Source organism: Manis pentadactyla, chromosome 3, assembly GCF_030020395.1.
Source record: "Manis pentadactyla isolate mManPen7 chromosome 3, mManPen7.hap1, whole genome shotgun sequence".
Lineage (NCBI taxonomy): Eukaryota > Metazoa > Chordata > Mammalia > Pholidota > Manidae > Manis > Manis pentadactyla.
The window spans coordinates 109974266-109990648 of NC_080021.1; the positions used below are offsets into that span (position 1 = coordinate 109974266).

The 16383-nt window shown below is 37.8% G+C and overlaps 1 protein-coding gene across 10 annotated transcripts in view; it reads left to right on the top strand.

Annotated features, from left to right (window-relative positions):
• MLLT10 (MLLT10 histone lysine methyltransferase DOT1L cofactor) overlaps window positions 1-16383 on the top strand; it is a 288476-nt gene that overhangs the window by 265257 nt on the left and 6836 nt on the right. For all 10 annotated transcript variants that reach the window (XM_057498271.1, XM_036880905.2, XM_057498272.1 and 7 more), the window contains 5 exons: window positions 1575-1729; window positions 3613-3801; window positions 4232-4320; window positions 4434-4795; window positions 5818-5914. In XM_057498271.1, coding sequence (XP_057354254.1) covers window positions 1575-1729; window positions 3613-3801; window positions 4232-4320; window positions 4434-4795; window positions 5818-5914 — 892 coding nt within the window. The remainder of the gene's footprint in view (window positions 1-1574; window positions 1730-3612; window positions 3802-4231; window positions 4321-4433; window positions 4796-5817; window positions 5915-16383) is intronic.

A 16383-nucleotide genomic window follows, 5' to 3' on the forward strand; every position in this document is an offset into this window, starting at 1 on the left:
CTTAAGGAACATCTTTATCATTAGATTAATCCAAAAACTTCTAATCTTGCTGTTTTCTAGTAGTGCCTTTTTCCTGTATAATTCCTGAGAAAATTAATAGTATTGTTTTTCCTAATTTAACTCTGCAGAAAATTGAATAGCCCTTCTTTTGAACTAGGAATCTGAAGTAGACAATGGTTAACATCATCTGACTAATCTGTAATTTTATGCTGTGATTACTTCTGTATTGTTTTATTCTTCTTTTCAAAGAAAAAAGTTAATGGATTTTTGCTCCTGTTTAGTGGAAGAAGCATTTCTGTGTTCTCTATTTACCCTTAAAATATTATACAGGCTACCCAGAAATTATTCAAGGTCCCTTAGTGCTATTTTGCTTAGTGTAGTTCTTTGTTTTTCATTACCTAAATGGGATTTAACACAATAAATGGTGCTAAATTATTTTTAGCATGTATTTCCACCTTTATATTACTCTTTAAAAATCAGCCAGAAATGTAATAACCTCAAGTATCCTGGCATAATGTACTATTTGGAGAGGGATGGCCAACTGTATGTAGTACAGGCTGTTTATACATGAAATAAAGAGCTCCATTTGTTTAATTTCTTATTTAGGGAGATTGTTGTAGAGAAGCATATTAGGGCAGTGGCAGCACACTGATGGGTTCCTAGGCAACCTGAGTTGTAGCCCCAGCTGTCATTTACCAGTGGAGTGTCTTTGTCACTGAAGTCCTATCTTGTTTCCTCATATAGAAGTGGAGCCAGTAAAGCAAGATTGTTGTGAAATCATATGAGATAATTATGTGGAAATACTTGGGAAGCTTGAAAGTCCTTTTACTAATGTATTAAGTTAGGATGGAGGCTGGAGACCAGAAATGTCCACATTTACTAATTGAAAACAAAAAGTGGATGAGCATTACACGTTCATCTTGATACAGTGTTTGTTTTGGAGAGTTAAGTCATAATACCATTTGACATACAGACCTGAGACATCTTAGAAAAATGTGTGAAGGGTCCAAATAAAAATGGTCTTAATCATCTTTCTTAATTTTGAAGAAGTTCAAAATAAGTATTTTCAAATTTATAACAAAAGGGTCCTTTAAAATTATTAATAATTTATTTTTACTGATATTTGAGATTTTATCTGTTGTAAATTAAAATGCTTTCTACATTATTAAATTGTACAGTGTTACTTTGATATTTTGCACATTAAAGCAGAATGGTGGCACTCTTCTGGCTAATTTTATAAAGTCTTTCTAATACTGTCTTTCCCCCTTTTGCCTTATAAAGCTCTATCAAGTTCTTCTACAACCTATTTCAGAGATTTTTGGTGGTATGTTTATATTTTCTAATGGTTTTTAATTATTGAGTATGGCCAGCTATTCCTCTGACTTTATAATTTGATGAGGAAGACTGATAATTACTAATTTTTGGGTAGATTATGGTTTTATTGCTCTTCTAGCATAGACAGCCTGGTGTCAGAAAACTTGTACATGACAAGGGTCAGCTTAAGGTGAGAAACATTAGTGTGCTTTCCTTCAAAGGGTTCTCCTCTTTAACCTGAGAATTAATGTTTTCAACAGATCCCCTGTAAGCAGCTTACAGATTCGCTATGATCAACCAGTCAACAGCAGTTTGGAAAGTCTGCCTCCAGTAGCAGCCAGCATAGAACAGCTTTTGGAGAGGCAGTGGAGTGAAGGACAGCAATTTTTATTAGAACAGGGTACTCCTAGTGACAGTAAGTATTCTTTTCTTGTCTTTAATGAAAGATGAATAGATGGATGGATGGATAGACACAAGGGTGGATAGATTACAGACATTACCCTTGATCAAGAAGAGCAATGAAATTATATGTTTTATGTAATACAGTGAGAAAGTATAATGTGGTTTAATAGAACAAATTCTACAGTTTTATTGCTTTGACTTGAATCCTATCTTACCTGTTACTAACAGTATAATCTTGACCAAGTTTCTTAGTGTCAGTGTGCTTTAGTCTCCCATTTGTAGAGTGGGAATAATAATGAACCTATATCATCAGAGTGTTGTTTTGAGGATTAAGTGACATTAAAAATGGAAAGAACATTGCCTGGCTCATAGAAAGCGCTTATCTGTTCACTGATTATTGTTACTGTTTATAGTTATTATAATATCGGCACTTTGTTTCTCCATTGTACTTTGTTCTTAGTGATTTTAAAGTTTACTAAAACCAAGTTACATCTTCTCTTAGCTCAATTGTTTGAGGAAAACTTGCTCAGCCCTGTGGATTTATTTTAAAAAATGCATGTAGTCAAGTATGGCTGTCTATTTTCTTACAATTTGAGAAAGAATCATAATTAGTAAATGATATATATATATGTAATTCTCATATATATCATTTAGCTATTAAGTTACATATTCATATTTAGTATCTCTAAATTTTCAAGTATTAGGGAGGACCAAAAGTGAAAAGTTACAGAAAAGCAAAGTTACTACAGGTGGTTAGCTGAAGAGGTGACCTAGTGTTAAAGATATATGCTTTGGGGAAAAAAATAGATAATTTTTATCATTTTATAATACAAGCTTTTGTTGCTTTGTTTTATTAAAACAAAACATTTTGCTTACTGTTAGTAGATAATACCATAAATTGGTATTTCTATGAATGGTACCCTGACAAAAAATTCTAATTGTGAGGAAATTCATGCTGGGATAATCCTTTAAACATGATAGCTGGAGGACAGGTTCAGCTCAGCCTTACTTGCATCTCATTTGGGTACACTAAGGGTTTCTTTGTGGGATCTTGAAGAGGAGGAATAAAAGTTAAATCCTTGGGAAATGGCCATATCTGTCTGTACCAGTAGAGTTGTGTCTTTTGAAGGCCCTGGGGGCACGTTAAACAAATACAACTTTTTAATATGTATGTAGAACTTTTAAAGTGTCCATCACCCCCCACATAACCACAGCACTCTGTGTTGTCAGTTGAGAGGTTCCCGTTGTGGGAGGAATTGAAACAGTATTTGAGATGATGAGGTGGGACAGAAACGAAGCCTGTTCACTGATGATACGCCTTTCTCCGGGAGTTGGGAGTGGGGGCTGCAGTGCACACACACTGCTCCCTGCTGGAGGATGTGTGGATCAGCATGCCGAGCCGCCGGGGTGGCTGATGGGCTGGGTGGCTGATGGCATACTTAGCTTAACCAAGCAGCAGCCAAAAGCTTGTGCTCTTTATTATGGTGAAGGACATTGGTGCTCTTCTTTCCCATTTAAACATTTTAATGAAAATCATGACAGGCACTTTGAATTTTTGACTAGGCTTTTATATTGATGAAAATAAAATGTTCTTGTCATTTTTCTTTGAGAATGGAAATTACCTGAACCCAGGTGGGTGTTTCTGGTATGTGGCAACAAAGTTTCCAGAAGGCACATCTAGAACCAATATCCTTTTGTCTGTATATATTATGGTTTATACACATGTATCTACATGTAAGTTTAGGAATAAAACCTAGTCATTTGGAAATATTTTACAGAACTTCTACTTTTCTATTTTAACTTATGTCTAAAGTTATTATTGACACGTTAGTCTGTAAAATATTTAGTCCTGTGTGTGAACTTGTCTTAACTAAAAACCATCCAAATGTTTGCTAGTTTTAGGAATGCTGAAGTCACTACACCAACTTCAAGTTGAAAATCGAAGATTAGAGGAACAGATTAAAAACTTGACTGCCAAAAAGGAGCGCCTTCAGCTACTGAATGCACAGCTCTCAGTGCCTTTTCCAACCATAACAACAGACCCTAGTCCAGCTCATCAAGTGCAGGCATTTTCAGCACAGAATGGTAAGTATGCAAATTAACATTTATTGTTTATCTAAGTAAAGTAGGATAGACTTTGAGTATCTTCTTAAGTGAATAATAACTGATCACCAGTTACATGAAGGTGTAGAAAAGGAATGGTCAGTTATTTTTAAAGAGCATAAAGAATTCTGTTAAGTGGTTTACTTGAATTTGCTGTATCTTATTTAGTACCTAAGTTAATGATAAAATTTATTTAAATGTGTACTGATCTCTTCATTGATTGGAAGTCACGGTATTCAATAGAGATACAGATTTTTCCATTTAAATTGGTCTTAGGAATAGCAAGACTTAATATTTAAGTATTCTTAATGTGGGCTCTGGAAAAGCTTTTAGATAAGCCTTTAATCTTACACATAATGTAATTTAACTGGGTAAGATGTTGTCTTTTTTATTTTGTCTTTTCTTATTCTAGCTCCCACTACCGATTCCTTGAACAGCAGTAAGAGCCCTCATCTAGGAAACAGCTTTTTACCTGATAATTCTCTTCCTGTATTAAATCAGGTAATTTTGGTGTGGTTTTCTTTTGAGCAACAGTGTATTACATTAAATGGTTTAGAATATTTTAATCCATTTTGCTGTGTTCTTTACAACTTATTCTGTTTCACTTACGTTAGGACTTGGCCTCCAGTGGACAGAGCACCAGCAGCTCCTCAGCCCTTTCTACTCCACCTCCCGCAGGGCAGAGCCCAGCCCAGCAGGGCTCAGGTGTTGCTGGAGTTCAACAGGTCAATGGTGTGGCAGTGGGGGCACTGGCTAGTGGAATGCAGACGGTAACATCTACCATTCCTGCCGTGCCTGGAGTGGGTGGAATAATTGGAGCTTTGCCAGGTAACCAACTGGCAATTAATGGCATTGTGGGAGCTTTAAATGGAGTTATTCAGACCCCTGTCACAATCTCCCAGAACCCCACCCCGCTCACCCACACAACTGTACCACCTAATGCAACACACCCAATGCCAGCTACACTGACAAACAGGTAAGAAACTTAAAGGTACTTGGGGTTTTTTTAATGCAACAGAACCAGTGTTGCCCACGCTTTAGATTGGGATTTTTAATGTGTTCCTTCTAGAAGTACTGGTACTCTAAGAAATTAAAATCCACCAAGCTTTTCAACTAAGTATATCATACTGAGAGCCATTTATTTTTGAAACTTAGGATTAAAAACAAAATTAAATAATTTTTTAGCAATTAAAGCATTAAATAAATTTTGTGCAGAAAATTTCAGTCTTGACCTGTGATGTCTTCTTTGTATATTGTGTTCATGTATCATAAATTCTTAAGAAAATAATGAAATGAAGACCATATATGAATTTTGGTTTCTTAAAATTCAGCTATGTAATTTTGTTAAGCTTTATCATTAAAGATTTTGATATAGGATGAAGGTCAAATACTTATCTTGAATTTCCAGGAGTGACACTCATTGATTGTACTGGAATTAATTTGACTGTTCAAAATAAGATGACTAAAGTCATGTTGTGATTGAACGTACTTTTGAGGAATAAATCATTTAAAATGGTTTCACAGTGGATACAAGTAAACTATTTCTTTTGGCTTTCTTTTCATTGGTTCTTAATTTTACCACTGGGACCACTGAAAAAGGTTAGGTCAAATCAATTAGGGTTTTGGGATTTTTTCCTTAGTTTTAAATACGTCTTACTTAGTGTGAATTAAATTATCCTTGAGTAGTTAAAAATAAATTATTACATGTGCATGTAATAAACACATGTAAATACCTATTCTGTAAAATAACTTAGCTCCTGCTTGGTTTATAATAAAAGGGAAAACAAAACATTTCTTGACATTCTGTGAATGCTTATTTACCTATATATACAGAGAGAGAGGAAAGTAAGAAATTTGTACATCATCGTTTTCAAACTGTTTTGATCAAAAACTTGACTTGTTAACTTAATAAACATCAAATCAAATTTTGTCTTTCATTTTACATTAAAAAAAATTAAAGGTATACAGTAGAAAGTAAGAACTTTAATCATTTTTCAGTGCCTCAGGACTAGGATTACTTTCAGACCAGCAAAGACAAATATTTCTTCATCAACAGCAATTTCAGCAGTTGCTAAATTCTCAACAGCTCACACCAGTAAGTTCTTCCTTTTGATAATATTTTATTTTTATCAGGAACAAGTGAGCTAAGCTATAATAGATATTCAACGTGGGTATGGCTCTTGCTGACTCTGATGGGGAGATGGCAATAAAGAAATATATACTTTGTGGTAATGATAACTGCTGAGAAGAATAATAAAGCAGGAAAAGGGGGTAGAGGACAGTGGGATGAAGACCACTTTAGATAGGAGGGTCCAGCCTCTCTGAGTAAGGGACTTTTAAGCATATATCTGACTAAAGTTTAAGGGGCATGGCTTTTTGACATGGCAGGGATAAATGAGAAAGTGCACGTAGGCTAGAGGGAGTGGCAGTTGTAAAAGACCTCAGCTGGGCATGTGTTTATGTTCTGAAGTCTAGATGGAAGGCCAGCATGACTGCAGAATGAGAGGCTAGTGCAGATCAGAGCCGGTTGGCCAGGTGGACATGCTCTGTAAGACTGTGGACTGCCTTGTTTGGCTGTGGCAAGAAATTTAAAATTATCTTAAGTGTGATGGGAAAGCCATTGGCGATTCTTTTTTTAAACTTTTCTGTTCTGGAATTTTTTAAGTATACCAAAATAGAGAGTATAATATACTTACCACCTAGCCTTAATAATTACCCCAATTTAAAAAATCTTTTGTTTCATATATCCTCACTTTTTATTCTGGCTTATTTAAAATAATTAATTAGAGGGTTTTGAACAGAATAGTGACATGATAATAATTCATATTTTTGAAAGATTACATTAGCTATTGCTTGGAGAATAGTCTGTGTGTATTGGGAGGGGAGAAGGTGCACAAGTGGAAACAAGGAGGCTGTGAGTGTCATACAGGTGGGAGATGATGCTGTCTTAATAGCATGATAAATGCAGTGAAAAAAATGTTTGGAATTGTGTATTTTGAAGATAGAACCAACAAGACTTGTTTGCCAGAAATTCAAAGAAGAGACCTAAATGATTGGATGTTGTCTTTACTGAGATTTGGAGACTAGGAGGAGCGACAGGTTTTGGAGAGAAAACAGGAGGTCTGGAATGGACACACTAGGTTGAGACATCTGTTTACGTGTACAGATGAGATGTGGACCAGGCAGTCATACAAGTCTGGATGGAGTCCACAGACAGGATGCAATTGAAAATACATATTTGGGGTCATTACTACACATGTGATATTTTCATTTATAAGATCGATGTTAGTAGGGAATGAGGACTTTTCTTTTTTTTTAATTTTTCATTAAGGTATTATTGATATACACTCTTATGAAGGTTTCACAGGAAAAAAACAATATGGTTGTGATATTTACCCATATAACCAAGTCCGAACCCATACCCCAATGCAGTCACTGTCCATCAGTGTAGTAAGATGCCACAGATTCACTATTTGCCTTCTCTGTGTGACACTGTTTTCCCCGTGACCCCCCACACCATGTGTACTAAACATAATACCCCTGAATGCCCTTCTCTCTCCCTCCCCACCCGCCTTCCCCAACCTCTCCCCTTTGGTAACCACTAGTCCCTTTTTGAAGTCTCTAAGTCTGCTGCTATTTTGTTCCTTCAGTTTTGCTTCGTAATTATACTCCACAAATGAGGGAAACCATTTGGCACATGTCTTTCTCCGCCTGGCTTATTTCACTGAGCATAATGTCCTCCAGCTCCATCCATGTTGTTGCAAATGGTAGGATTTGTTTCTTTCTTATGGTGGAATAGTATTCTATTGTGTATATGTACCACATCTTCTTTATCCATTCATCTACTGATAGACACTTAGGTTGCTTCCATATCTTGGCTATTATAAAAAGTGCTGTGTTAAACATAGGGATGCATATGTCTTTTTGAATCTGATAAGTTGTATTCTTTCAGTAAATTCCAAGGAGTGAGATTCCTGAGTCAAAAGGTATTTCTACTTTTAGTTTTTTGAGGAACCTCCATATTGCTTTCCATAATGGTTGAACTCGCTTACATTCCCACCAGCAGTGTAGGAGGGCTTCCCTTTCTCTGCCTCCTCGCCAGCATTTGTTGTTCTTAAGTCTTTTTGATGCTGGCCATCCTTACTGGTGTGAGGTGATATCTCATTGTGGATTTAATTTGCATATCCCTGATGATTAGTGATGAGGAGCATCTTTTCATGTGTCTGTTCACCGTCTGAAGTCCTTTGGAGAACTGTCTCTTCATATCCTCTGCCCATTTGTTAATCAGGTTATTTGCTTTTTGGGTGTTGAGGCATGTAAGTTCTTTATATATTTTGGGTGTTAACCTCTTGTCAGATATGTCATTTACAAATATATTCTCCCATACAGTAGGATGCCTTTTTGTTCTGTTGATGGTGTCCTTTGCCATACAGAAACTTTTTAGTTTGATGTAGTCCCATGAGTTCATTTTTGCTTTTGTTTCCCTTTCTCGAGGAGATGCGTTCAGGAAGAAGTTGCTCATGCTTGTATTCAGGAGATTTTTGCCTATGTTGTCTTCTAAAACTTTTATGGTTTCATGACTTACATTCAGGTCTTTGACCCATTTTGACTTTACGTTTGTGTGTGGGGTTAAATAATAATCCAGTTTCATACTCTTACACGTAGCTGTCCAGTTTTGCCAACACCAGCTGTTGAAGAGGCTGTCATTTCCCCATTGTATGTCCATGGCTCCGTTATCATATATTAATTGACCACATATGCTTGGGTTTATATCTGGTCTCTCTAGTCTGTTCCATTGGTCTGTGGTTCTGTTCTTGTGCCAGTACCAAATTGTCTTGATTACTGTGGCTTTTTTTTTTTTTTGAGAGGGCATATCTTATATTTATTGATCAAATGGTTGTTAACAACAATAAAATTCTGTATAGGGGACTCAATGCACAATCATTAATCAACCCCAAGCCTAATTCTCAACAGTCTCCAATCTTCTAAAGTATAATGAACAAGTTCTTACATGGTGAACAAATTCTTACATAGTAAATAAGTTCTTACATGGTGAACAGTGCAAGGGCAGTCATCACAGAAACTTTCGGTTTTGATCACGCATTATGAACCATAAACAATCAGGTCAAATATGAATATTTGTTTCATTTTTATACTTGATTTATATGTGGATCCCACATTTCTCCCTTTATTATTATTATTTTTTTTTTTCAATAAAATGCTGAAGTGGTAGGTAGATGTAAGATAAAGGTAGAAAACTTAGTTTAGTGTTGTAAGAGAGCAAATGTAGATGATCAGGTGTGTGCCTGTAGACTATGTGTTAATCCAAGCTAGACAAGGGCAACAAAACATACACGGATGCAGAAGATTTATCTCAAAACGGGGGGAGAGGTACTAAGCCTCACCTCTGTTGATCCCCAATTTCTCACCTGATGGCCCCCCTGCGACTGTGCCTGTCTTAGGTTGTTCCTCCCTTGAGGAATCTTACCCGTCTCTGGCTAACCAGTCATCTTCCGGGACCATACAGGGAGATGTAAAGTTGGTAAGTGAGAGAGAAGCCATATTGTTTGAAAAGGTTAGCTTTTTACTTCTATGCAGATTTATGCCCTGTGGCTTCTATGACCAGCATTTGTCTTGAGGAATCTTTAGCACTTGGAGGAATTATGATACTTGGTAAATTCGATATGAGGCACGAATTCTATTTAAGGGTTGTAATTAGGAAGGAAGAAGAAAAGCTATAGAGGTAGCAGATGGAAGAAAACATGGGGAGATTGATTATTTCTTTGACATATCTTCTTGTAGAGTATCTTAAGCATGTATAGGTATAGGTTTTAAACTACTAATTAAATTGCACACACATTAACATAACAGGAATACAGTTACATAACCAAAGCAGATCTATAATTACCAGCCATCTCCAGTGAGGCCAAGAAAACCAGTTAGGCATCCTAGGCATTTGTGAAAACTTATCTATGATATGGTGGATATTGTCCAACTGTACTTGAACAGTCTGAGAGAAATCAGACAAATTAAAACAGCCCATTCCTGGGAATTGTTCACATCCCATATGTTCTTTTAACAGTAGATAGTCTAGAGTCGCAAGATTTTGGAGCACTGCAACTTGCACTTCTCCTAATTCTTGGTTGAGTTCCAACCGTGTAGATCCAGTCAAATTTGTTGTTTTACTGTATGCACAGGCCAGCTTAGATATCTCCTACTTCATTCCAATGGCAAGTCCAGGAACCGGTGGGATGAATGCAGCTACAACTGCAGCATCGCCTGGATCTTTGTTGAGGTTTTTTGATGATCATCTTCTGGTATCACTCTTCCAGAGAGTGTTGATGTTGGAAGTTCTTCTTCATATCGTATCTTAGTTCATTTTCTGGGTAGCCAAATTAGGCTTTGATCCTCTGTATAAATACAAACAGACCCTTTGCCCACACTTTGATCTGCCCTTTATACCATTGTGTAGAACTCACTGGAGGTCACCACATAGGGACTGCTTTTTTTTTTTTTTAAGAGAAAAGATTATCAGAAAAGTGTACCTCCATAGCCGATCATCTGACACCCTTTAAGGGATCCAGCTTAAGGATATTTAAAGCATACATTATTCGTTGATTTACAGTTAGTTTTATCCTATCATGGGATAATCCCCCTTTTCTTTCTTTTTTGTTTTTTGTTTTTTGTTATCTTTAATCTACACTTACATGAAGAATATTATCTTTACTAGGCTCTCCCCTATACCAGGTCCCCGCTATAAACCCCTTTACAGTCACTGTCCATCAGCATAGCAAAATGTTGTAGAATCACTACTTGTCTTCTCTGTGTTGTACAGCCCTCCGCTTTCTCCACCCCCCCATGCATGCTGATCTTAATACCCCCCCCTCTTCCTCTCCCCCAACTTATCCCTTCCTACCCACCCTCCTCCCCAGTCCCTTTCCCTTTGGTACCTGTTAGTCCATTCTTCGGTTCTCTGATTCCGCTGCTGTTTTGTTCCTTCAGTTTTTCCTTTGTTCTTATACTCCACAAATGAGTGAAATCATTTGGTATTTCTCTTTCTCTGCTTGGCTTATTTCACTGAGCATAATACCCTCCAGCTCCATCCATGTTGCTGCAAATGGTAGGATTTGCCATCTTCTTGTGGCTGAATAATATTCCATTGTGTATATGTACCACATCTTCTTTATCCATTCATCTACCGATGGACATTTAGGTTGTTTCCAATTCTTGGCTATTGTAAATAGTGCTGTGATAAACATAGGGGTGCATTGGTCTTTCTCAAACTTGATTGCTGCATCCTTAGGGTAAATTCCTAGGAGTGGAATTCCTGGGTCAAATGGTAAGTCTGTTTTGAGCATTTTGATGAACCTCCATACTGCTTTCCACGATGGCTGAACTAGTTTACATTCCCACCAGCAGTGTAGGAGGGTTCCCCTTTCTCCACAGCCTCGCCAACATTTGTTGTTGTTTGTCTTTTGGATGGCAGCCATCCTTACTGGTGTGACGTGATACCTCATTGTAGTTTTAATTTGCATTTCTCTGATAATTAGCGATGTGGAGCATCTTTTCATGTGTCTGTTGGCCATCTGTATTTCTTTTTTGGAGAACTGTCTGTTCAGTTCCTCTGCCCATATTTTAATTGGGTTATTTGTTTTTTGTTTGTTGAGGCGTGTGAGCTCTTTATATATTCTGGACGTCAAGCCTTTATCGGATCTGTCATTTTCAAATATATTCTCCCATACTGTAGGGTTCCTTTTTGTTCTATTGATGGTGTCTTTTGCTGTACAGAAGCTTTTCAGCTTAATATAGTCCCACTTGTTCATTTTTGCTGTTGTTTTCCTTGCCCAGGGAGATATGTTCAAGAAGAGTCGCTCATGTTTATGTCTAAGAGGTTTTTGCTTATGTTTTTTTCCACGAGTTTAATGGTTTCATGGCTTACATTCAGGTCTTTGATCCATTTTGAATTTACTTTTGTATATGGGGTTAGACAATGGTCCAGTTTCATTCTCCTACATGTAGCTGTCCAGTTTTGCCAGCACCATCTGTTGAAGGGACTGTCATTTCCCCATTGTATGTCCATGGCTCCTTTATCAAATATTAATTCACCATATATGTCTGGGTTAATGTCTGGAGTCTCTAGTCTGTTCCATTGGTCTGTGGCTCTGTTCTTGTGCCAGTAGCAAATTGTCTTGATTACTATGGCTTTATAGTAGAGCTTGAAGTTGGGGAGTGAGATCCCCCCTACTTTATTATTCTTTCTCAGGATTGCTTTGGCTATTCAGGGTCTTTGGTGTTTCCATATGAATTTTTGAATTATTTGTTCCAGTTCATTGAAGAATGTTGCTGTTAATTTGATAGGGATTGCATCAAATCTGTATATTGCTTTGGGCAGGATGGCCATTTTGATGATATTAATTCTTCCTAGCCACGAGCATGGGATGAGTTTCCATTTGTTAGTGTCCCCTCTACTTTCTCTTTAGAGTGACTTGTAGTTTTAAGAGTATAGGTCATTCACTTCTTTGGTTAGATTTATTCCTAGATATTTTATTCTTTTTGATGCAATTGTGAATGGAATTGTTTTCCTGATTTCTCTTTCTATTGGTTCATTGTTAGTGTATAGGAAAGCTACAGATTTCTGTGTCTTAATTTTGTATCCTGCAACTTTGCTATATTCTGATATCAGTTCTTGTAGTTTTGGGGTGGAGTCTTTAGGGTTTTTTATGTAGAATATCATGTCATCTGCAAATAGTGACAGTTTAACTTCTTCTTTACCAATCTGGATTCCTTGTATTTCTTTGTTTTGTCTGATTGCCATGGCTAGGACCTCCAGTACTATGTTAAATAGCAGTGGGGAGAGTGGGCATCCCTGTCTAGTTCCCGATCTCAGAAGAAAAGCTTTCAGCTTCTCACTGTTCAGTATAATGTTGGCTGTGGGTTTATGATATATGGCCTTTATTATGTTGATGTACTTGCCCTCTATTCCCATTTTCCTGAGAGTTTTTATCATGAATGGATGCTGAATTTTGTCAAATGCTTTTTCAGCATCTATGGAGATGATCATGTGGTTTTTGTCTTTCTTTTTGTTGATGTGGTGGATGATGTTGATGGATTTTCGAATGTTGTACCATCCTTGCATCCCTGGGATGAATCCCACTTGGTCATGGTGTATGATCCTTTTGATATACTTTTGTATTCGGTTTGCTAATATTTTATTAAGTATTTTTGCATCTACATTCATCAGGGATATTGGTCTGTAATTTTCTTTTATGGCGGGGTCTTTGCCTGGTTTTTGTATTAGGGTGATGTTGGCTTCATAGAATGAGTTTGGGAGTATTCCCTCCTCTTCTATTTTTTGGAAAACTTTAAGGAGAATGGGTATTATGTCTTCTCTGTGGGTCTGATAAAATTCTGAGGTAAGTCCGTCTGGCCCGGGTGTTTTGTTCTTGGGTAGTTTTTTGATGACCGTTTCAATTTCTTTGCTCGTAATTGGTTTGTTTAACTTTTGTGTTTCTTCCTTGGTCAGTCTTGGAAGGTTGTATTTTTCTAGGAAGTTGTCCATTTCTTCTAGGTTTTCCAGCTTGTTGGCATATAGATTTTCATAGTAGTCTTTAATAATTCTTTGTATTTCTGTGGAGTCTGTCGTGATTTTTCTGTTCTCATTTGTGATTCTGTTGATTTGTGTTGATTCTCTTATTCTCTTAATAAGTTTGGCTAGAGGCTTATGTATTTTGTTTATTTTCTCAAAGAAGCAGCTCTTGGTTTCGTTGATTTTTGCTATTGTTTTATTCTTCTCAGTTTTATTTATTTCTTCTCTGATCTTTATCATGTCCCTCCTTCTGCTGACTTTAGGCCTCATTTGTTCTTCTTTTTCCAATTTCCATAATTGTGATGTTAGACTATTCATTTGGGATTGTTCTTGCTTCTTCAAGTTTGCCTGGATCGCTATATACTTTCCTCTTAAGACTACTTTCGCTGCGTCCCACAGAAGTTGTGGCTTTGTGTTATTGTTGTCATTTGTTTCTATATATTCCTTAATGTCTATTTTAATTTGTTCGTTGATCCATTGATTATTTATGAGCATGTTGTTAAACCTCCATGTGTTTGTGAGCCTTTTTGTTTTCTTTGTAGAATTTATTTCTAGTTTTATACCTTTGGGGTCTGAAAAGTTGGTTGGAAGAATTTCAATATTTTGGATTTTGCTGAGGCTCTTTTTGTGGGCTAGTATGTGGTCTATTCTGGAGAATGTTCCATGTGCACTTGAGAAGAATGTATAACCTGTTGCTTTTGGATGTAGAGTTTTGTAGATGTCTGTTAGGTCCATCTGCTCTACTGTGTTGTTCAGTGTTTCCGTGTCCTTACTTATTTTCTGCCTGGTGGATCTATCCTTTGGGGTGAGTGGTGTGTTGAAGTCTCCTAGAATGAATGCATTGCAGTCTATTTCCCCCTTTAGTTCTGTTAGTATTTGTTTCACATATGCTGGTGCTCCTGTGTTGGGTGCATATATATTTAGAATGGTTTTGTCCTCTTGTTGGACTGAGCCCTTTATCATTATGTAGTGTCCTTCTTTATGTCTTGTTACTTTCTTTGTTTTGAAGTCTATTTTTTCTGATATTAGTACTGCAACCCCTGCTTTCTTCTCGCTGTTGTTTGCCTGAAATATGTTTTTCCATCCCTTGACTTTTAGTCTGTACATGTCTTTGGGTTTGAGGTGAGTTTCTTGTAAGCAGCATATAAATAGGTCTTGCTTTTTTATCTATTCTATTACTCTGTGTCTTTTGATTGGTGCATTCAGTCCATTTACATTTAGGGTGACTATTGAAAGATATGTACTTATTGCCATTGCAGGCTTTAAATTCGTGGTTACCAAAGGTTCAAGGTTAGCCTCTTTAGTATCTTACTGCCTAACTTAGCTCGCTTATTGAGCTGTTATATACACTGTCTGGAGATTCTTTTCTTCTCTCCCTTCTGATTCCTCCTCCTCGATTCTTCATATGTTGGGTGTTTTGTTCTGTGCTCTTTCTAGGAGTGCTCCCATGTAGAGCAGTCCCTGTAAGATGTCCTGTAGAGGTGGTTTGTGGGAAGCAAATTCCCTCAGCTTTTGTTTGGGAATTGTTTAATCCCACCATCATATTTAAATGATAGTCGTGCTGGATACCGTATCCTTGGTTCAAGGCCCTTCTGTTTCATTGCATTAAATATATCACACCATTCTCTTCTGGCCTGTAGGGTTTCTGTCGAGAAGTCTGACGTTAGCCTGATGGGTTTTCCTTTATAGGTGACCTTTTTCTCTCTAGCTGCCTTTAAAACTCTTTCCTTGTCCTTGATGTTTGCCATTTTAACTATTATGTGTCTTGGTGTTGTCCTCCTTGGATCCTTTGTGTTGGGGGTTCTGTGTATTTCCGTGGTCTGTTCGATTATTTCCTCCCCCAGTTTGGGGAAGTTTTCAGCAATTACTTCTTCCAAGATACTTTCCATCCCTTTTCCTCTCTCTTCTTCTTCTGGGACCCCTATAATACGGATGTTGTTCCTTTTGGATTGGTCACACAGTTCTCTTAATATTGTTTCATCCTGGAGATCCTTTTATCTTTCTCTATGTCAGCTTCTATGCATTCCTGTTCTCTGGTTTCAATTCCATCAATAGCCTCTTGCATCCTATCCATTCTGCTTGTAAACCCTTCCAGAGTTTGTTTCATTTCTGTAATCTCCTTTCTGGCATCTGTGATCTCCCTCCGGACTTCATCCCATATCTCCTCCGTATTTCTCTGCATCTCTGCCAGCATGTTTATGATTTTTATTTTGAATTCTTTGTCAGGAAGACTGGTTAGGTCTGTCTCCTTCTCTGGTGTTGTTTCTGTGATCTTTGTCTGCCTGTAGTTTTGCCTTTTCATGGTGATAGGAATAGTTTGCAGAGCTGGGACGAGTGACGGCTGGAAGAACTTCCCTTCTTGTTGGTTTGTGGCCCTCCTCTCCTGGGAGAACAGCGGCCTCTAGTGGCTTGTGCTGGGTAGCTGCGCGCAGACAGGGCTTCTGCTTCCTGCCTGGCTGCTATGGAGTTTATCTCCGCTTTTGCTGTGGGCGTGGCCTGGCTCGGGCAGCTACTCCAAAGTGGTGGAGTTGCGTTGGAGGGGGAGAGGCCGGGAGCAGCCCAGGGGATTTGGGTGCCCAGAGATCCCCGGATTCCCTACCTCTGGATTAAGTGTTCCCCCCTGCCCCTTTAAGACTTCCAAAAAGCACCCGCCAAAACGAAACAACGACCACACACACACACACAGAAAAAAAAATTTTTTTAATTTAATAAAATAAAAATAAAAAATAAGAAATGGCCACTTGTTTTTCTTTATTCTCCGGCACCAGACTCAGGCATCTGCTCACCTGTCTTGCTGCCCTGTTTCCCTAGTATTGGGGTCCTGTCCCTTTAAGACTTCCAAAAAGCGCTCACCAAAACAAAGCGGGAAAAAAAAAATGGCCGCTCGCTTTTCTTATGTCCTCCGGCACCAGGCCTCCGGTACCCTCTCACTGTTCTTGCTGCCCTGTTTCCCTAGTATCCAGGGCCCCGCAAACGCA